A 22230-nucleotide genomic window follows, 5' to 3' on the forward strand; every position below is an offset into this window, starting at 1 on the left:
ATGATGGACATGGGGGAGAGGTCCTAGGAGCTGGCTGAAGTGCAGACGGTACCCCTGGCAAACAATGGAGAGGACCGGCGGCATCGATGGCTGCCCCGGCATGGAGAGGATCATACGCCACGGTAGCCGGAGGGATCCGGCAAAGGTGAGGGAGAACTGTGGGCGAGGGAACATGGTACCGGCCGTATCTTCCACCTCAGAGGACCTGAGAATCGGGATCGCTCTGGTGGAGGGCATCGGTGGCCAATAGGGCATCAAGAGCCCCTCGGGCACAGACTGCGTCGGTAGGGCACCCAGAAGGAAGTCCAGACGCTCCAGCAGTGGTGCCAACATCAATGGCAGAGGATCGGGCACCAGTATGGGGCCAGTGGCACCAGCAGCTCAATGCTTTGCAGCGCTTTGAGCATCACTGACTGCACCCTGCAGTCCAACTCTTCCTGGAAGTCTGGGGTGGCCAGGACTGAGAGGGGGATGAGGCATCACCAGCTCTTCCTTGGGTCTCTGAGGTGGCACGGTGCCCTGCACCGGTGACTGAGGGGAATGCCTCGGGCTACCAAGAGCACCAGAGGCCTCCGATGGCCGATGCCGATTTGATGGCGGCTCGGCAGCCGCCCATGACACTCCGGAACCGGAGCCACGCATCAACAGTGACCAACGTCAATGCTTGCGGGATCATTTCCGGTGCTCGGCCCATTCTTTCCCTGGTGCCAATGAAGTTGATGATCCAGATGTCTGGGAGAGCAGGGAGATAGAGGACCGATCCCTCTCCCCCCGATCCTCAGAGGTACTAGCTAGAAGGACAACGAGGGGAAGCGGGTCGTACAGCTCCCTGTGATCTTTAGGCATCAAAGGAACCCAAAGGTTTCTCCATTTTATCAAGGCGCACCTGATGCCCTTTGGGTGTCATCTGGTCGCACAGAAGGCACCCCCGAATGTCGTGCGAGGTCCCCAGGCAGAAGATGCAAACCTCGTGCGGATCCGTGATGGACATGGTCTGCAGGCACTGGGGTCACCGACGAAAACCGGTCAACGTTATGAAAAAAACACCCGGCGTGTGATTGATGACTGATGGACAGCGTGAGGCAAAGAGTCAGGAATTAACCGCAAAGCTGGAAAAAATGGCCAAAAAAGGACCAACCATAGTGAGGAGGCACTGACCATGAAGGGGGGCCTGATGAGGACCTAAAAAAAGCTCAAGGATATATAGGAAAAAAGTGGAAAAAGAAAAGCTCCATGGACCATGAGGCAACTGCACTGCAGAAAAGAAGAGACTGAAGGGGGACCTCGCATGGGCGTGCGGATAGTAGCAGGCTGGGCATGCTCAAGTCTGCTGGTCAATGCTTCTAGGAACTTTGACAAAGGTTTTCCATGCCAGCCTCCATCAGATGATGTTACCCACATGAAGACTACCATCCTGCTTGTCCTAGGAGAAATTATGTACACAGTCATGCTTTAGCTTGGACAAAAATGACTGGGGGGCCTCACAAGGCAATGTCGCACAGCAACTCCCACACATGCTCAGTGGAGCTCAAGCTTGTTCGGTGCCACTGGATAATGTTACCAACATGTAATGGCTAATTCAGCCTGCTTATTAATGGAAAATGCAAATCATAGTAATGGTAGATAGGCAGAAGAGGCAGCATGGAAATACTCTCTCTTTACCATCTCATTTTCTTCATCTATAAGCATGTTTTTGCCATATTCCTTTCTTGACTACTTTTAACTATTTTCTTTAGCATATCTGAAGTGTTTCTGCTCACCCCCATACCCAACCATAAAAGTATAACCATACCAGGCCGGCCCTCAGAACATCAATGGTTCCCCATCTCTTACAATTGCTTCAAAACCACCCTCCCATTTATTAAACTCCTTTATGGACTTGCTCTGGCACATCTCTCTGATCTTGTTTTTATTCATCATCCTTCTTTTTCCATTTCCTCTCCTAAAACACATTCAATCTACTTGGTAACAAATCTTTGTATTAATTTTTATTGCTCAGATGTGTCACTACATGGGATTTAAATAGTTAGTTGCATGATGATTAAAAATCTTACCACAAAATACCTATTAAACACCAAATGTGGTGTTAAAACTGGTAGTCAAAACTGATGAACATAACAGCTATCTGAATACCAGAGATATTTCTCTGAATGGTGGTTTACACTAACTTTTAACTTTAAAAATTTTTATGAAATTCACTCCTCTGTCTGGTTCAAGAAAAATAATTGACAAATCTTTCACCACATTGGATTATTTTTCCATTTGGGGCACATGTTTCATTGTAGCTTCTATTTCAAATGTCCTACTAATTTCTCCTAACAGCTCTCCTTCTATTCAAGCCCTAACGCTCCCTTTGCTAGTGACCAAGTGTTAATTCTGATCTCAAACTACTTAATAGTTATATTGTACTTAAGGGGATCCTATGATCGTAAGCATTTTGCAATACAATCATATAGTACCCTTTATGGTAAAGTATTATTTTATTTTAGCCATCTGTTTTTACCTGTATTCTTGGTTTGCAAAATGCCAACAGATAGAACAGAAACCATGTGAACTGTGTTTCTGACTAACTGTGATAACAAAAGTTTGAAACTAGCAGGGCATTGTCTGAATGTTCTGAAAGGACTATGGCAATACACTACTGTAGTAAGGAGCACAATCCAATTTTTTAAATTTATTTTATTAAAACAGGGGTGTACAACCACAATCATTGAGAATCACATTCTTTAAGAGTCTGATTTTGAGGATCTCACTAGTGAATATGTATAAGAGAATTTACATATAGTGGAGATAGAGTGCTTCTATCTTTTACATCATTAGGGATATCCTGAGAACCTGACTGAATTGCTACCCTCAGTCGTCCCTGGATTTAGAGGGGATAATTATATACATATATATACACACACATACATATACATCTATATACACACACTTTTTTTTTTTTTTAAACATGATGCTAGAAATTCATTCCAATCAAAGTTTGTATCATAAGTTCTATGAAGGACCTACATATGTATATTCCAGAGGAGTTAAGCAGAAATTTATAAACTTTTTTTAAAGAAATAAGGCATTTATATAGAAATATTAAAGATATCAGAAGAAAAAGGACCACTGGTGGCACTCAGTCTGCCGATTTGTGCCCTCCTGCTATTTATCACAGCTCTAGTCCAATCTGGGATCTTCTCTCTCCCTCACCCCACCATCAAGTCTCTTTGTCTGTCCCATACATTAATGAATTCTCCCACTGTTTGGCTATTATCTCTGCTGGAAGTCTGTACCAGGTGTCCACCGCCCTTCACGGTGAAAAAGTGTTCTCACACTCTTTTTGAGATTCCTTTCCTTTGCTGTCATATGACCACACCTTACCCTCAAACTTCTCACTGTATGGAAAATGCTACCTCTGGTAAGTATGAATACTTGAATATTTGTATGATCTCTCTTTTAATTTTCAGACAATACCTCTTTAGCTCCTTTGGTCTCTCTATACATAGCCAAGGAATTTGGTAATTTTATGCTGTTTTGTTTGTTGGTTGTTTTAATGATGTAAACTGTATATTTTGTGTTTTAGTAAACCTGCCTGGAGACTGTACTGGATGAGTATATACAATAAAATAAAAATCTGAAGTTGTATTGCACCCCTTGTTGCCATTTTGGTGGCTTTTTTCCAATTGCTTCTACCTTGTCAATGTCTTTTTTTTTTTTTTTTTTATAAACCACAGATTCCAATAACTACCAAAAATAAAAGTAACACTTAAAACTATAATTGTAGTAACAAGAGACCTGCTCTACAACTTAAAGGTTTTAAAAAATATATTTATCTACACTTAATTACTTGCAGTTTCAACAAAAGCTATCAACGCAAGGTACATCCTTACAACATTTCCCATATACATAACACAAACCCCAATGCGTTTAATCAGATATTAAACATACCATTCCTTAACATCCTAACCACTATACTAAAACTGAACCCAATCCATAACTTTCAAATAAACCTCACCCTCCCTTGCCAGATGCTCAACTGGTAAATATTAACAAAAAAAAAAAAAAACCACCCCAAATATAGAACATGACGTCAGATAAAAGATCCAGCTTGTTCATCCACATCTAGTCAGCTTTATAGTCCATTCCTCTCTCTTAAAAGGTCCTTTGTGCTTGCACTATATTTTCTTAAAATTTGTTATGGTCCTCTTCTCCACCTCCATAAAGGATCCTCCATTTGTCCATCACCCTTTCTGTGAAGAAATATTTCCTTAAATTACTTCACTGATTCACCCTCATCCCATGACTTCTTGATTCAGAGCCTCCTTTTCACTGGATATATTTAAATCTCATATTTCCTTTCCCTCCTTTCCTCTAAGGTACACATCTTTACATCTGTCTCTATATGTTTCTGACCTTTTCAGTAGCTTCTCTCTGGATCGACTCTACTCAGTTTATATCATTTTGAAGGTGTGATGTCCAGCATAGTACACAATATTCCATATGAGGTTTCAGAGACTTATAAGAAAGACATCACCAGCTGTTTTTTCCTGTAGGCTATTTCTCTCCTTATGCACCCAAGGATCCTGTTTGGCCACCATTTTAAGGATTAAATAATAGTTACAGTAGCTTTGATCATCTTTCCAAGTTTTTAAAATCACCTTTCATCTTACATGCCTTTTCTGGCATATCTACTCTGTTACAGTTTTTCATGTCATGTGCAGACTTTCATTTTTAACCCTTCCCCAATGTTACTTATAAATACATTGAAAATGACTGGGCCTAGCACTAATCCACACAGCAACCCCCAAAAGGTATAAATAACGCACATGAGGCAAGTTTTTTTCAGTAGAAATGAAATTCCAGAACAAATGGTCATAATATGAAGCTCAAAGGGGGGAGGACCAAGTAGTAAAGAACTATTTATTCAGAGAAAGCTATTTCATATACATACCATCCTATTTGGTTGAGGAAAACAAAAAGGGCTAATACAGCGGAACCCTAGTTTTTTAGGAAGTAAAAATTAAAACCAGAGATCAAATAAGGCCTGCTGAATTACAAGAACAAATGGGCAGACTAAATACCAACATTTTTATGGCGGAACTGGACGACGGTATCCTGAACAGATGCCACAGATCTTTCAGATATTACTAGTACACTGACATGTTTATATTTTGAACTAAAGGAAAAAAGAAATGTAAACAAACATATGATGATTAATATACATACCATACTTCAATCAAATTTAAAATAGACTACTTACACAGAAAGTGATTTTTTGATACTACCATCTCAAAGAATAGACAGACTCACAAACATTTGCATACAGAACACCAATGGACAGATGCAGCTATCTTCACAAATAGTTTCCATGCTTCACAGACAAATCCATTATACACAGCTTTCACCGTATGTCTGACCTAAAAAGACAAGGATAAACACTCAAAAAAATAAATCAATCTTCACAAAGGCTATAATCCTAATATCTCAAAGAACACTGCAGCCTCACATAAAACGTCCAGGGAAAGCCTAGCTCAATACATAAGAACATAAGAAATTGCCATGCTGGGTCAGACCAAGGGTCCATCAAGCCCAGCATCCTGTTTCCAACAGAGGCCAAACCAGGCAACAAGAACCTGGCAATTACCCAAACACTAAGAAGAACCCATGCTACTGATGCAATTAATAGCAGTGGCTATTCCATAAGTAAACTTGATTAATAGCCATTAATGGACTTCTCCTCCAAGAACTTATCCAAACCTTTTTTGAACCCAGCTACACCAACTGCACTAACCACATCCTCCGGCAACAAATTCCAGAGCTTTATTGTGCGTTGAGTGAAAAAGAATTTTCTCCGATTAGTCTTAAATGTGCTACTTGCTAACTTCATGGAATGCCCCCTAGTGCTTCTATTATTCGAAAGTGTAAATAACCGATTCACATCTACTTGTTCAAGACCTCTTATGATCTTAAAGACCTCTATCATATCCCACCTAAACTGTCTCTTCTCCAAGCTGAACAGCCTTAACCTCTTCAGCCTTTCCTCACAGGGGAGCTGTTCCATCCCCTTTATCATTTTAGTTGCCCTTCTCTGTACCTTCTCCATCGTAACTATATCTTTGAGATGCGGCAACCAGAATAATACCCAGTATTCAAGGTGTGGTTTCACCATGGAGCAATATAGAGGAATTATGACATTTTCTGTTTTATTAACCATTCCCTTCCCAATAATTCCTAAAATTGTTTGCTTTTTTGACTGCTGCATCACACTGAGTCGACAATTTTAAAGTATTATCCACTATGATGCCTAGTAATGGAATTGGTCTGGGAGGAAGTGCTGCCAAAAGAAGGTCTTGAGGCGTCTGCAATGGTTTGTGCCGTTTACGAAGGAGGTGCCTGCAGTTGAGGGAAATGTCGTTTTACTACGGGATGCTGATGACCATCCCGAAATAGAACCTCCACTAAGAGAAGCCTCTCTAGACGACTCCAGAATCCTGATCAGAGAGGAGTTCTACTTCTACATCGGAGTTTGTACTTGGCCGTTTTGATGTGATAAAATAACCAAAGAGCTCTGAGTGTGTAGAAGGAGCTTTATGTATATGTTTTGTCTTCTCTGTTTTCTTCAGGTGTTGTTTCTGCCCCTGAAGCAGCGACTGCATCGAAAAAAGCGTCGCGTGTGTCAGGGTTTGTGGCTGACGTGTGCTTTGCAGGCGTCGAGTGCTTCGTGTGCGTTGACGATGCGCCGTGCAAAAATGCGCTGTAATTTTCCGGCACTCCGGATGCGTCGTGCTTCGATGGTTTCGGCTGTTCCGATGGCTTCGGCGCAGAGGAGCACGGTTGAACGAGAACAGGTCCCTGTGTTCCGACCGGCTCATGTGGGGATCTTAGCGGAAGAGGAGTCAAGGCCTCAACTCTTTTCCCCAGCCCCGACGGTATGTCAAACCTGGCCGTGGCGCCCGGATCTGCACTAAGATGATCCCCCGGCTCCAAAGAAGATGCTCTCTTCCACTGCGTCTTCTTAGGTTTCTTCGCCGGTCCCGGCGAAGATTGAGTGGAAGGTGCCCTCAAACGCACCATTTTCTCTGCGCATTGCCTTTGGGCCCGGGGGGACATATGACCACAGTCTCGGCATGAGGCTTGGTCGTGGTCCGGCCCCAGGCAAATGTAACAATAGTTATGTCCAACTGTGATGGACATAATCTTGCCACATTGGCAATACTTGAAACCTGATGGTTTAGGAGCCAATGCGGTGCCCAAAATAATTTTGAAAAGTTGAGACAAGGAGGAGAGAAAAAAATCCCGCATGCGAACAGCTCACGGAAAAAATGAGAGACTGAGGAGAAAATGACAGAATCACACGGGAAGACGACCACGCAGCCACACAGAGTTAAAACTGTCACTAAGAAAAACTCCGCCTACTCTGGTCGCGTGCACACTCCCAGACAGCATGGCTAATTCAGCCCTATCGACAGTCAATATTCCCTACGGTTCAACCGTGCTGTTAAATCCCCTCCCTTCAACAGCAACTGTACTTTTTCTATTGTTCATTGCAGCTGGTCAAAAGCATGTTAATGATCGATGCAGTGTTGCACCATCGGTGCACTCAACGTGCCTGTATTTAAACTCAAGCAATGTTCTATCAATTTCAATTTGACCGAACATGTCATGCAGCCAATATAAAATTTAGGGCAAGGGCATATATACACAAACTACATTGGCTGATCCACAATAGGTCACCGATCTTCTCTTAACGCTATATCCAGTGACCAGATCTACCCAATCAATGCCTATCGTATTGATGCAAAAACTGCACTTATTACATCTCCAATGTTCACCTTCTATGTTGTGGTATCCATAAATTAAGAATGAACAATTCAGTCATGTATATTGGACCCTCATGACCAAACTATTAAGGGTGGATCCTTAACGACGTCATGTAAAGCCAGTATAAGCCAATGTTTTCTAACAGATGCAGCTATCATAGTTGCCGCAGCAGTGTGTTTAAGTATACAAACCAATCTGGTATTATCCTTATGTGGTTTATACTGCAACATCACTTGCTGCTCCAAATATTTTGCTGCTTATATGCCCATCTTATCACCTTATAGGGGTAATCTCTTACTCTAAATCTTGCTGTGAGAATGGCAGCCTGCAACTCAAAATTCATCCAAATTTGAACAAATACAATGGATGCCGGTAGCCCTAATCTGAAAGATCTAAAATGATGGCTATGAAATCACAACAGATTATTCATATCCTTTGGTTTCCGATGAACAGTGGTGGAAAACTGTCCTCCTTGTACTCAAACCAACATGTCCAAGTATGCTACAGATGTTTTATTATAATGAAAGGTGAATTGTAAATTACTGCCTAATGAGTTAATCCATTGTATAAATGCCTGTGGTTCAATATGTGGCCACCCAGATAATAAATATATCATCTATATACCAGTACCATCTAATGATATATTGCCACCACTCAGAGGTGTTTTATTTTGAGTGTCATCTGTTTCTGGCTGTTTTAGGTATGAAACAAATTCCTTATGTCCTTCCCCCACTCAACTGATTTCATCTCCTATCACACCTTTCAGTATTTGTAGATGTTTAAGTGTTCACCTAGGAAATCCCTGGTGACTTCTTTATATAAATAGCAATTAAAAGAAATAAAATTACCATGTCGAATGCTCATTTTGCTCACCATTATTTCACTTCATTTTCATTTATTAAAATTTATTAATCACCTACCACAAGGAGGCCTAGGCGATTTACATCATCAACATACATAATAAAAACATGAAATTGACATGAACAATAACAATTTTCATATGTTTCACAGAAACAATAATGCTCAATATCATAAATGGAATGAATAATCAGTCACTCAAAATATATATCATTATACTCACATCTTTGAGAGGGTTTATTCTGCTAACCCCACTCTAAAATATATTGTATGCACGTCTGAGTAAATACTCTTTCAATAACTGTCTAAATTTTTTCACATCATCCAAAGACCTGAGTTCAAATGGAATGAGATTCCATTGTGTAGGTGCGGCAATGAAAAAGGAGGTCTCCCGAGTACTATATAAGTGTGCTTGTTGAACAGATGGAATTTCTAAAAGATTCAATTGGGATAATCTTAAGCATCTTACATGTTTATAAATGCGTAAAAGGGCATTTAGCCAGTAAGAGGAATCTGAAGCTAAAAGCTTAAAGACAACCATGACTATTTTATATATAATGCGTTCAGTTACTGGTAACCAATTAAGACTACACAGGACTGGAGAGATATGATCACGACGTTTATAGTGGGATACAAGACGCGCAGCCGAATTGAGTAATAATTGTATCGACTGTAATGTAACTTTAGGAAGACCAATGAACAGACTATTACAATAGTCTACGTGTGGAAAAATGATAGCATGAGTTACAAACAGGAAATCGCGATCATACAGTAATTGCCTTAACCCTGCAATAAGGCGGAGTTTGAAAAATCCATTTTTAATAAGAGATCTGATATGAGGACGAAAAGACAGAGTAGAATCAAGTAAACTCCTAATGGGTTTATCTATAGGAAATGAGATGTCATCAATACAAATTGAATCATGAGAAGGTGTACAATGAGGACGGTGAATCAATAAGATATTAGTCTTGTTGGTATTCAGCATAAGTTTATTTTGTTTTAACCAACGCTTAATGGAGTCTATACACAAATGCAATGTATCAGAAGTAACCTGCAATGACTGTTGTACCTTAATATAAAACTGAATATCGTCCGCATAAATTTTAAATCCATCAGTAATAATGGTCAACAATTTTGCAATAGAGGCCAAATAGATATTAAACAACATAGCCGACAAGGCAGAGCCTTGTGGGACCCCGGCTTTTAACAATTGAGAGGATGACGATTGAAAATTAAATCTAACTGTTTGAGACCGATCTGAAAGATAACTTTAAAACCAAGTAAGTACTGTCCCAGAAATACCACATTCCTGCAAACGAGACAACAAAATCTGATGGTCAAGAGAGTCAAATGCAGAAGTAATATCGAGAGACACCAACAAGAACTGATCACCTCTATCAAGATTCCTTTTAAGAGAGTCAACAAGTGAAATAAGAAGTAATTCTGTTGTAAGAATCCTTAAAAGTAGTAACATCTTTCAGCTCACCCTTGTAATTTGCAGTTCTGCAAGTGATGAATTATGACCACTGTTGGAAACAGAATATTGGGCTTGAAGGGATTATCTTATGTTATAGTAAATTTTGCACTCTGTTTTCTCAAGAATTAAGATGTCCATACATATAAGCCCAGATTACTTCAGATTTCCTTTGCGTATTGCTTATACTAGTAAAGTTTTCTTACATTCCAGTTTGATATATTGATGTATTTTACTGATGTATTAAAAAGTTAATGTGTTGAAAGGTTTATGTACTTTTTTTCTTTGTAACCCACTTTGGGTTGTACTCTGGTACAAGCAAGGCAGTCAAATATAAATTTAACTAATATCTGTGGTCAATTAAATGTTCAAGTGTCATACTGAATAAAAGTTTGGGAAGCACTGGCCTAGTTACAGCTGAAAGACATCCTATGCTCTTTGGTGATTCTGAAGAATAGACTTGAGAAGGGGTAAGAAGTGCAAATGGTGCTATGATAGTTTATAAACTGAATGGATGTTAATCAAGTCAAATTAATAAATTATCATCAACATCACTCATTGGCCTCCAGATATGGGATAATTTGTGTCTTCTTGCTCTTAAGACTGTGCTGACATCAAGGTCTGAGTATGCCCCATATGGTTTTCCTGCCTTTTTCTATAGAGAACCCATGTCATTCAAATGACACTATGTCTAAGAGGGGATAATTAGGTTCCCAAGAAGGAAAATGGCGCATTCCATGTCTCAGAGAACGTGCAAAAGAAATGCTTCATTATGTACCATTGTCCTAGTCACTCTTATTCAGCCTCCTGTGCAGCTTCTACTTCAACTTTGAATAGCAAATATTTTTATGCACATCAGTCTCCTTTCCAATTCAAAAATAAGTGAATTAACCCCTTAGGTCAGAAACACACACACAGTTTTTAGAATCCACTTACAAGAAATGCCATTTAAATCAAGATCAAACTCCTTTTTGCTATTAAAAGTTGCTCAGATAAAGAAAAATAGAGGAAAAATAAGTCTTGTTGCTAAGAAAATCTTCACTGTAGATCATGTTTACTGCCTTGCCATAACCACAGATGTCAGGTTAATTTGTTAGTGCAATAAGTTATCTTTATCTAAAGTGCATGGAAGCAGCAATGCACATCCTATTCACTACAAAATTGAAATTTACAGTGAATAGGAGACTTAAAGAGCAATGGAAAAAATTGTTTCGTATGTTAAGCCTGCACCCAAACTTCACACACAAAATTTTAGAGCAGTCTGGGAATTCAAAAAATGTCTTAAGTAGCAAGTTGTAGTATCCCTGACCATTTCATATCCAAACAACTTAAAAAAAAAAAAACCAAATCCACGAGCCTGGTAAGCCTTCCTTTTAACTCGCTGCAAAATTCCACCCTGCATTAAATAAGAGGTGCTGCCATTTTAAACTACTAGACTCATGTTTCCAGCAAAAATTAAGCTAAATTTTACCTCAAGCAAACCATGTTCTACAAATGCATGTGTGTGTAAATCAAAGTGACAGACTAGCCTAGTTCAGATGCCATACATTTCTTTCAAAAATGTCCAACTAAACCACCCAAATTAAACTAAAAACAAACAGAACAAAAGAAAATTAAGTATGAGAAGTACTTTTTAATTTGGTTACGATTATGACAATTTGAACTAATGACCATTTTTCTGAAAACTGCATGTCAATATTTTTGGGTAACCATGACATCTAATCAGGTAGAGGCTACTGGGTAGTAAACTACAGGCTGGAGTTTGTTTTCTCCATATTAAAATAATAAATCACTCTTTTGTAAATGATATTTAAAGAACTGACTTTCTCCATAAGGTTCCAATAAGGTCAAACCCAACATACCACAAAGAAAATTTAAATTACATAAAACAGATATTCTAAATCTTTTCCAGTAAAAATGTAACACTTACTTTTCCCAAAAATGAAACAGTACCCAATTTAAATGAGGGGGGGGGGGAAATTATAAAACAAACTCAAGTCTACATTATCACAATAATCTGCCAAAATAAATTCTGCCACAAACCACTGACTCTATAGACTAAAATTAAAAAGAGATACAAGGGATGAGAGGAATTTGTATTTTTATGTTCTCTAAATCTAAAACGCAATGTTAGAGTAGGCTAGATGGCCCTACGGTATTGCTATATACTACAGGGTGGCCCATGGAAATGTAGCCCACCTCCAATACAGTGCATTGGAGGCAGGCTACTTTTCCATGGGCCACCCTGTATATGTGGGAGATCCCATGTTCAGTTTCCAAACCCAGCTCTTCCTACTCAGGCATCATGAAGCACTCAACGCCTACAAAGCACACAGCGCATTCCGCGTGCCAGCCGCAAACCCTGAAGCATGCGATGCTTTTTGCGACACAGTCACTGCTTCAGGGGCAGAAACACTACCTCAAGAAAACAGAGAAGACAAAACATACATAAAGCTCCTTCTACACACTCAGAGCTCTCTGGTCATTCTATCACATCAAAACGGCCAAGTACAAACTCCGAAGTAGAAGTAGAGCTCCTCTCCGATCAGGATTCTGGGTCGTCTAGAGAGGCTTCTCTTAACCCTTGGCTCTACTACCCTCATGAAATTTTTGCAAACAGATATTGCCCCCTTTTATAACCAGATTTGTTAATTCATCTGTCTCGTGACTTCCCTCCTAGCCTAAAAAGAGCATCTGTCCACCCAATATTGAAAACAAATCCACAGCCGACCTGAGACTGCTTACAAATTACCATACCATATCATCTCTATCATTTTTAGCCAAGTATAGCTTTACAGCTGCTTATAGATTTCTTCAATTCATATTGTACCCTTGACTGATACCAGTTCAGATTCATAAACAATGAAATGCTTCCCCTTTCCAATTTTGATACAATTCAATGTAGGTTCAACATCAGCACTTCTCCTAGATATTTCCTCGGCTTTTGATACTATTGATTACACAATTCTCTCTCAACTAGGTTCCTCTGATGTATCCTCTTGGATCACACTCTGCTATGGTGCACTCCAAGGCTTCACACTATCGGCTGTCCTTTTTAACATCTATGCCGGTAGCTCGCTAGCCTTGGGGTACAAGTTATATGCAGATGACATACAATTTTTCTTTCCCCTAAAATGATCTTGCTTGCTTACTGAAAAGTTCATCTTACTATGCCTCTCTGCAATCCATAACTAGTTAAAGCAGAATAAACTTGCCCTAAATGTCAACAAAACTGAAATCATCCTTTCAACCTCAACCACAAACATTCCTGACAAAATAGTTTAAGGGTCAACAAATCACCATCTCTGACACTGTTCGCAACCTTGGCATCATAATAGACTCATCATTATCCATGCACACACACATTAGGGCTCTAACTCAATCGTCATTCTTTAAACTACTCCTACTCAGACATTTGAAACCTGTTAGACTTCTCAGATTTTCGAACTGTACTTCAGTCCTCTTTATTCTGGACTGGATTACTGCAACTCTCTGTTTATTGGTCTCCCTGCATACATTATCCATCCATTACAAATCATACAAAATTCCGCAGCAAGCCTCCTCACAGATACTCCTGCACATAATTATATTTCCCTAGTTCTTCAATCCCTTCACTGGCTTGCAATAACATATTGCATCCAATACAAGCTTGCAATCACTAACCATAATTTGCTCAACAATGATTCTTCTCCTTGGACCACTGACATTAAAACTAGATACTCTCTTCCGCTCCCTGAGATCCTCTAATCAGGGATTACTGGAAGTACCCTCATTGAAGCTAGTCCATCTTGAGATCCATGAACGCCCCTTCTCAATGGCTGAACCACTGCTCTGGAATTCCCTCCTCCTCAGAAGTAAGATCAATATCAAATTATCTATCTGTTCCAGAAGGCATAGATGTGCAAATAATTGATCCTTCTATAAGATTCTTTTGCGGCACTCTGAAACCTGTACTTGTCTTGTAATATTTTGTGTTTAAATTAATATGGATGTATTTTGTACCCTGCCCTAAGGGCAGGTAAAATATTTTAAATAAAATAAATGCTTGCATTATCACAAATGTGTGTGTTAACAGCTTGTGATTGCTAACAAATCTATGCTAATGAGGTAATGAGATGTATAACTATGCAAATTTGCTCACTACTTATTAATGCAGCAAAATGTACCACAGTTGCATTAACAAAGAAAAAGTATCTCAGTGAAGAGTACATTTTACGTTTCTATAAGCATGCATGTCTGCATAAACATACTTTACAGTTTACGTTAACATGTGCCTCATTTCCAACTCATTATCAGCCATTAATATATGTGATAAATACTATGTTCTCGGCCAGTGTTAGGGACCAATGTACTAGTGTGCTAACAGAGACTAAAGACAATGATCAGAAGAAAGTATACAGTACTATCAATGCATAGATCAGCAAATGCACTAAAATTGCTGACCCATGGTAACTGTGCTATTCTAGTACCAGGCTTCGTCTAAGCAAACATTAGAAACATTAATTATAAAAAATTAATTTATGTTAATGATACACACCCACCGAGGATTAAGTTGTAGTCAACTAGCCAGTTACTTCTATGATCTAAAACACATTTAATCTTAAAACTCAAGAGGCAGGTGTAATATGCCCTAGAGTAGACTGTGCACTGAAATGCAGTATACAGGTTAACACAGGTTTTAAAAATGGTAAGAAATAATATGCTAATGCATTAATAGTTGAAAATACGCATCCAACACAGACTGACCGCACATTTTAACTCTGTTGGCAGGAGAGAATTTTATGCACATAAAATTGGTCCCAGCACCAGAACTGCTTCTGCCCACAGACTAACATTAGCACTAGAAACTTAACATGTTTTCTCAGAGATGGAAATTTTACTCCTGGACAGAGATGGAGTAAAGAGAGTGAATTTCTCTGTATTGAGGGTAAATAACTTACAGGGGTGCCTTCGTTAGCATGGGATTTCTATGCAAAGGCACAAAACAATATGAAGATTTGCTGCATCAGTAGTTTCACACAAAAAAGTGTGCGCACCATTGCAGGAAAATATGTGCTCTATTGAGCACTCCTTATACTGGGACCTCTACCAGTGGTTTTCAAACTCAGGGTCATGGCCCTGTTGCAGCTTTCTGCTGAGTTTCACAGTGGACTCTGGCCTCCACACAGCTACAAATCCCACTGCTCTTGCTGGTGGATGTCTATACATGGAACAACAGTACATAAAATGTCTAAATAAATAAATAAATAAATGTCTGATGTGAGTTCAGAGCTCTTCGATCCTATCTTGATTCTTCCTACCTGCACCCCAATATTATTCCTATTGCTTCAATAACATTGTCAGAGTACAAGAACTTCCTGCAGCATGAGCACGATCCACCAGGGAAGCACCCATGATTCCAAGATACAGGAACTGGTAAGTAATGGGGACTTAGGATGGGAGGCTTAAATGTAAGCAATCTGGGCTATAGAGGGAGGAGGTAAATGGGCATTGGGGGTTAGGGGGACATGGAGGAGTCGAGTTTTTTTTCTGGACCAATCGTCTTGGATTTACTTTTTGGAGAAATCCCTTTGAGTACCATTATCACCCTCAGTTACTCAATCTACAAGTTTTATTGCTCATAGAGCAGTTTGGACACCCTCTAAGATAGATAAGGTGAGACTATGAACAATAAATATTTGTCCTATGCTATGACTGTGGGAACCCTATCCCATGTGTTATGCATTTGCCCTAATTTGCATGTTTTTTGAAGAGACATGCAGGACAAGGTATGTTTGATACTACCTTATCTTATAGAATTATATTCTGGAGGTTTTACAAATCGCCACCACCAAAAGTACAAGAAAAACTTCCTGATTTTCTGCTTTCAATTGTGTTGAAGCTAATTATTATTCACGGGAAAGATAACATTTTTAGATGTTAATAGTAATGGAATGGCATATGCCTTTGCTCTAAATATGAAAAAATTGCTGCCAAAAGCTACAGGTCTGATTTGTTAATTAAGTCTATGTGGGAACCGCTACTCAAATTTTCTTTATCATGATTAGATTTTGGTATGTCCTTGCACTGTCTTGTCAAGCGTTATATTTTTTTTAGTTGTTTGTTGAATGCTGTTTTTGCTTCTTCTCTCAATTAAAAAAAAAAAAATTGAACATTTTTTTGTGTGTGCAAGAAAGCCATAGTGAAATCATGCTCCACCTCTAGCGTGCAGCACCTAAGATATTGTTTATGTTAATCAAAATTACTTGATTCTCCTGAACAAGAATCCACCCTGGGAAAAAATACTGAAACCCTGAGGAAAATTCTTTAGGAACTGAAATGCTGGTAATCATTAGGGTATGGATATGAATTGATAATTATTAAATGACAAACTAAATTATTTGATGTGCTTGAAATTTTATGTAAAAAAAAACAAAACTCTGATAATTAGATTTTTGCAATAGCACCTGACAATTACAGCTCTTAATTGCTGCATGAGTCCTAAAACTAAATGTGTGGCAAGTACCTGATACTGACAAATGTGACATGCATACAATTTAGCATTTCAAATGTTAGTAAAATACATACATGCTAAAATCCTTTCTGCCTATTAATAGAAAACACATCAAGAACTTAGTTGTGTTTCAAACATGAATCACAAATGGTAAAAATCAATTCAGATATCTTTACAACTTTAATACATCAAAACTCAAGATCTTACATCACCAAAACTCAATTTTACAAGGTTTGTTACTGGATAACATAATACAGAGAATACTTATTTGTCAAAAACAAATGATTCCACTTAAACTGCCTTGATTATGACACAGATGTGGAAAGAAAAATCAGCCTTTACAAAGTTTCCCAGTCATCAAGTTGCACGTCATCAGCAAAACCACAATAAAAGAAAAAAAATCTCTCTTCTGAAAGATTTCAGGTATGTATATTACTCACTGAATAGTCAGTCAGTCAATCACTACTGCTTTCTGTCATATTTACTCATAAATGACCCAAATATCAAAACAGTAATGTAGTCCCATGGACCATCACTGTTTACCACCATTTTAGTATCAGGAAAATGTAAATAAAATGACAGGGTACAATGACATGACTCCTATTCCCCCTGACACAACCCTTTTCCCCCCCCCCCCCCAATCTTCAACTTCCCCCTCACCACAAAAACAAAGAACCACCACATTCCCTGCATCAGGAACCACCTTCTTCCCCTCAAACTTTAAAACAACTCGGGTCCCCTATGTTCCTTTTCCCACCACTCCCAGTCATCCCGACCCCTCCCTTTACCTCATGGCAAGCATGGGTCTTCAAGGGCAGGTGAGATACCAAATTGCTCCTGCCCCACCGGCTGCTGCATTCAAGTGTGCCATTTGAGCCCCGGCCCACTATATTCCAGCAGCTGCTATTCGCTGCGCTGGAAGAAAACAGCATGCACATTTGCTACTTAAGAATGTGCTATTCAATCACAGGGCATTCTATTGCCCTCTAGTGCATGTGTTTTATTGCAATTCTGAATATTTTTAACTTGTAATCCATACTAAACATATTTCTGGAAGATGCTGAATATTAAAAAAATGCATAAACACGGACCAGCAACCAGGGAAAAACACACAAACATGACCAGCAGAAAGTGCACCAGATTACCATATTATATATACATACACACAAGCAATATGCTCATAGCAAAGTTTGTGCATTGACTTGGTATAAGTAGTAACTATACCAGGACCATTCCCTTCCTGCCCCTGATTTTGTGGCATTAAATAGAATTTTACAATACACTCTGCTGTATGAGACTAACCATCACTAATGTTGATACACATTTCATAATGTTACAGTGAAATAGTTAAATTGAAGGTTGTACAGTACTGCACAAAACAAATGAAGTAATCAAATAATAGATGATACACTTTATCCAAGGTCAAGGCTTAACCAAAGAATTGAAAAAAATATTGTGAGCAGAACTGGTAGACTTTTCTGACATTGACCTACATTTAACAGCAGTGGATCAAGATCCAAGTGGTAGTGGTAGAAGCCTTGTGAGTGGGTCAAAGAAAATCCCCATTAAGTAAATCAAAATAAGAACAGCACATAGTATTTTGTTGATGTAAAGTGTTTTTGATTAATGGCGGGTACCATAATTGTATTTTTGTAACAAACATGAGTTACAAACTCAAGCTTGGAAACTAAGGGCCTAGTGGAATACTATACTATACACAAATGTAGTCCTGTCAGCAGGCAGCCCAGTGACTCCAACAGAATATGCCTTACAAAGTTGCCCTTATAATCTCTTGGTGACAAGCACTCACTGCATGAAGTCAAGGGGTGAAAATATATTCTTACTTTTCCACTGAATAAGTTTTCCATGGAAGATTTTTTTCATTCACATGTTCCTTCAAATTTCAAAAATGCCCAACAGGGTATGCAAGACAAGTTAAAAGAATGCTATGAAAACCAAACTGTCATATTTGAAAAAAAGTCAAGTTCAAATGATTTATGTAAATGAACAGAAGGCAACAGCAATAGTCCAGGCTCTCTCCAATCCACTCCGATAAAAAAAAATAAGCCAAATATTTACTTCTGCAAATGTAAAGAATCTAGATCATTTGCAACCTGTATAATCATAGCTATGCACAGTTTTAACAAAACTCAGTTAAAATATCAGAAATGCCAAATTCTTCCAGTATATACTATGCAAAACCAGATGCCTTTCTAAAATGAAATGCTACCCACATTCTCAGACCAGCAAAACTTGTTTCTATACCATCAAAATTTCATACAGTTTTTGACATCTCCAAGACAGAAATGTAAACAATCAGTGAATAATAAGAGAGCATGTTCTCCGCCTAAAATAAGAATTCTAGATCCAGATCCAAGCTACTGCTCATAGAACACACAAAAAAAAAATAAACCTAGATCATTACTGCCAAGCCAACAATATGATTCCTTCCAGAGTATTCTCTGCTACTAGAAGATAAAACAAGTTAACTTAGAAAAATTATATTGTTGCTGCCTTGTGCAAACCAAACACCCCCCTCCAAAAAAAAAAAAGTCAGACAGCTGCAATCAACAAGTCGACATGTGTACATTATATATATACATATACACACAGACACGTACATACACACATATCCAGAAACGAGGATTAAACACTTAATTTTTAAGATATACATTCTATATACCTTGTAGACGTCCCTTTCCTCACATCACAGATGCTGCATTTGAAGGCTTCAGCGCTGTTTCTAAAGGTGCAGACACTACAATCCCAAAAGCCTTCGTCTGCGGCAGGTTTAGCTTGCCTTTTTGGCCTTGAGGAAAAAAGGGGGGGGGGGGAGGGAGACAGGAGGAGGAAGGAAAAAAAAGCAAAAATAAACGATTAAAATCAATGCCCCACGTCCCTCAAAAGAGCGTTTCTTCTTCCCGTTTTTTTAATCCGACGGCCACCTAATTCCTGGAAACCATCACTGAAACATAAGGAAAGGTGCAGATTTTGTTTTTCATTTTAACACCTCCTCCCCCAGCAGCCAAATCGTCCCCTAAACGCAAACCCCGCAGAAGGCTCGTTATTCCCTGGTACATGGCGCGCGCTGAAATAAATAATAAAGTACAATGAGCTTTTCTCTTTTCTTTTTCTTTTTACTTTAAACAGTGTAGGCGTGCCCCTTGTAAATTTTCCCTTTGTCTGAAAGTGACTAGAGAGAAAGAGAGAGAGTGTATGTGAGGAGAGAAGCCCGAGCCGCCATAGCTGCACTGCCCTGGCACACGGGAGAGGAGACACAGTCTGTGTGAAAGAAGAACAAAAAAATAAATAAATAAACAAACAGAGGAGAAGAAAGCCGCCCTCCCCAGCTCAGACATCTCCATCTTGGGGTCCTCTCCCCCCTCTTCCTCCTGTTCGTACCGCCGGACGCGGTCACACACCACCCCACCACCTTGTCTCTCGATGGCAAAAATGTAGGCCTCGCGCTCAGCCAGTACCTGGTCGGGCTCTTCTTGTCGCCCATGGTCATGAATTTAATCCACCACCACCTCACCGCACAACAGTGCGCACACACACACACAATAAAAAAAATAAAATAATAACAATTTTTTTAAAAATTCCCACAAGGAAAAAAAAATACACAAAAAAGGTAGATCGCAGCACCGACTGAAAAACGAGAGATGGCTGGAAACAAACCCCCCCCCAAAAAAAATAATAATAATAAAAAAAAAAAAAGAACACCGAAAATCCTTATTTCTCAGTTCCTCCGCGCGCGTCTCCCCGCTCCTTCCAACCCCAGCGCCGACGTCGCCGCCACTAACTGTCTCCACTCAACCCCAGCTACCGAAGCTCCGAGCGAGGAGGCGGGGCCACGTGACACGTCACCCCTGGCACCCGCCAATGGAGGCGCGCGGGGGCTTTAAAAGTCTCGGACAGGGAAGAAAGTGATGAAGGAAGAAAACAGGAGGGAGGCGGGGAAAATTACAAGGAGAGGGTATGGGAGGAGGAGAGAAAGGTGTGTGCCAGCTGCATGGCTACATGTGTGTATGTCTACTCTAGACAACATGCTCTGAGTTAATGAGGGATGTGGAGACGGAGTCTGGCATGGAATAGGCAAAGCCGGAGAGGAGCCCGGGGGCAAGGGAATGACGATGAGCGCAAACCACACAGAAAAAGGAAAAGCTGCTGCCCGGAGAATGATTGCCTATGCCAATTACAAAACTGAATGATAAACTCAAGTTTTAGAGAGTTGTTAGTCTTAAACCGTGACAGCTAAGAAAAGGGAATGGGAGAAATGGGTTGAGGGGGAGAGAGAGAGAGATAGAAGAGAACAGTAAGACAATTGTGAAGAAAAAGATGGATTGAAGAAAAGCTAAGGATGCAAAGTGAAAGGGACAAACTAATCCAATGATTTAGGTTCAGTAAATTGCATGAAGCCCCAAGAAGTGAAAAGGAAATGAAAGGCTATAAGTTCGAAAAAGTAACGGGATGTAGTGACAACCACAGACCTGACAGAATTAAAGCTTGGAACAGATATACAAGACACGAGGTCAATGCAATAAAGTGTGCCCAGACTAGCGCACAGGTTAACAAGCGGTTGGACGCACGTTATGGACATGCATCCATAACCCCCGATACAATAAGGGGATCAACACCTCCAAAACACGCATCCAAGCAAAGGCATAGTTAATAGCATTCATCATATATAAATGCCATGTAGATGAGGCTATTAGCTATTACCCCAGGATGCCAAAAATCGCTGAGCAGCCAAGGAGCACTCTTTAATTCTCAAATTTTCTGCCTGCCCCGGAGCAGGTGTAAAGTCTTGATATGCATCAAGGGGTCTACTCAAAAACATAGAATACTGCTTTTCCGTGGTTCCTCCTACCTAGGATCATCACGATACAAGTAGGAGGAACCACAGAAATCAACATCCTGAAGAAAAAAGGCTTGAGGGAAAAAAATATTTCTGGGCACACAATATAAATGCTCCAGGCTGTGTATATTGTGCATGTATATTGTACAGGTAAATTTGTTGCCATGCAATAAAATGGACACTCAAAAAATGAGCATCCATTTTGGTAATCTGCACACAGCCATGTCTCCTGGGCACCCAATGCCAAGGATGCACAATTTATCCCTAGCGCGTCCATTTTAGAATGAAAGCTCATTTACATATTGCAACGGGCACGCAGGAGACATGGATATGTGCACGTTAAAAAATGGGCACCAGTTTGGTTGCACCTTTTTTATGCAGACTTTATTGCATCGGCCTGAAGGTTAGGAGACTGCGGTATTGCAAACAACTCACCCTTCACTTCTTCAAAAGAAGAAAATAAGACACCAATAAAGAAACACAAGATTGTGATACTACTTCATAGGGTAGTTGGGTGGAAACTAGAAGATTACAACAAGCCAGAAACAGCCACGTTAATGCTGGTAGATTGGTGCTAGCCAGATAACATCTAACAAGCCAGGAGATAAAGCAGACAGATAATAAGGAAGCAGCCTTACTAGTTTTTGGGCAAGAGCCTCATTAATGTTGATAGATGTTTAGATAATTTATTGCAAAGTTTGATAGTAAAACATGAGAGCAGGAGAGTCTGGTTGTTGGATT

At 39.6% G+C, this 22230-nt stretch overlaps 1 protein-coding gene across 1 annotated transcript in view; it reads right to left on the reverse strand.

The window, feature by feature from the left end:
- The window catches only part of RYBP (RING1 and YY1 binding protein), a 221032-nt gene extending 200695 nt beyond the window's left edge, over nucleotides 1-20337 (reverse strand). Inside the window, exons 1-2 of the mRNA XM_029601090.1 lie at nucleotides 20111-20337; nucleotides 19315-19440 (exon numbers count right to left, since the gene is read on the reverse strand). Of these exons, the coding sequence (XP_029456950.1) occupies nucleotides 19315-19440; nucleotides 20111-20142 (158 nt within the window). The 5' untranslated portion in view covers nucleotides 20143-20337. The remainder of the gene's footprint in view (nucleotides 1-19314; nucleotides 19441-20110) is intronic.
- Between the last annotated feature and the right edge of the window lie 1893 nt (nucleotides 20338-22230).

This window comes from Rhinatrema bivittatum, chromosome 4, assembly GCF_901001135.1.
Source record: "Rhinatrema bivittatum chromosome 4, aRhiBiv1.1, whole genome shotgun sequence".
NCBI classification, from domain to species: Eukaryota; Metazoa; Chordata; class Amphibia; order Gymnophiona; family Rhinatrematidae; genus Rhinatrema; species Rhinatrema bivittatum.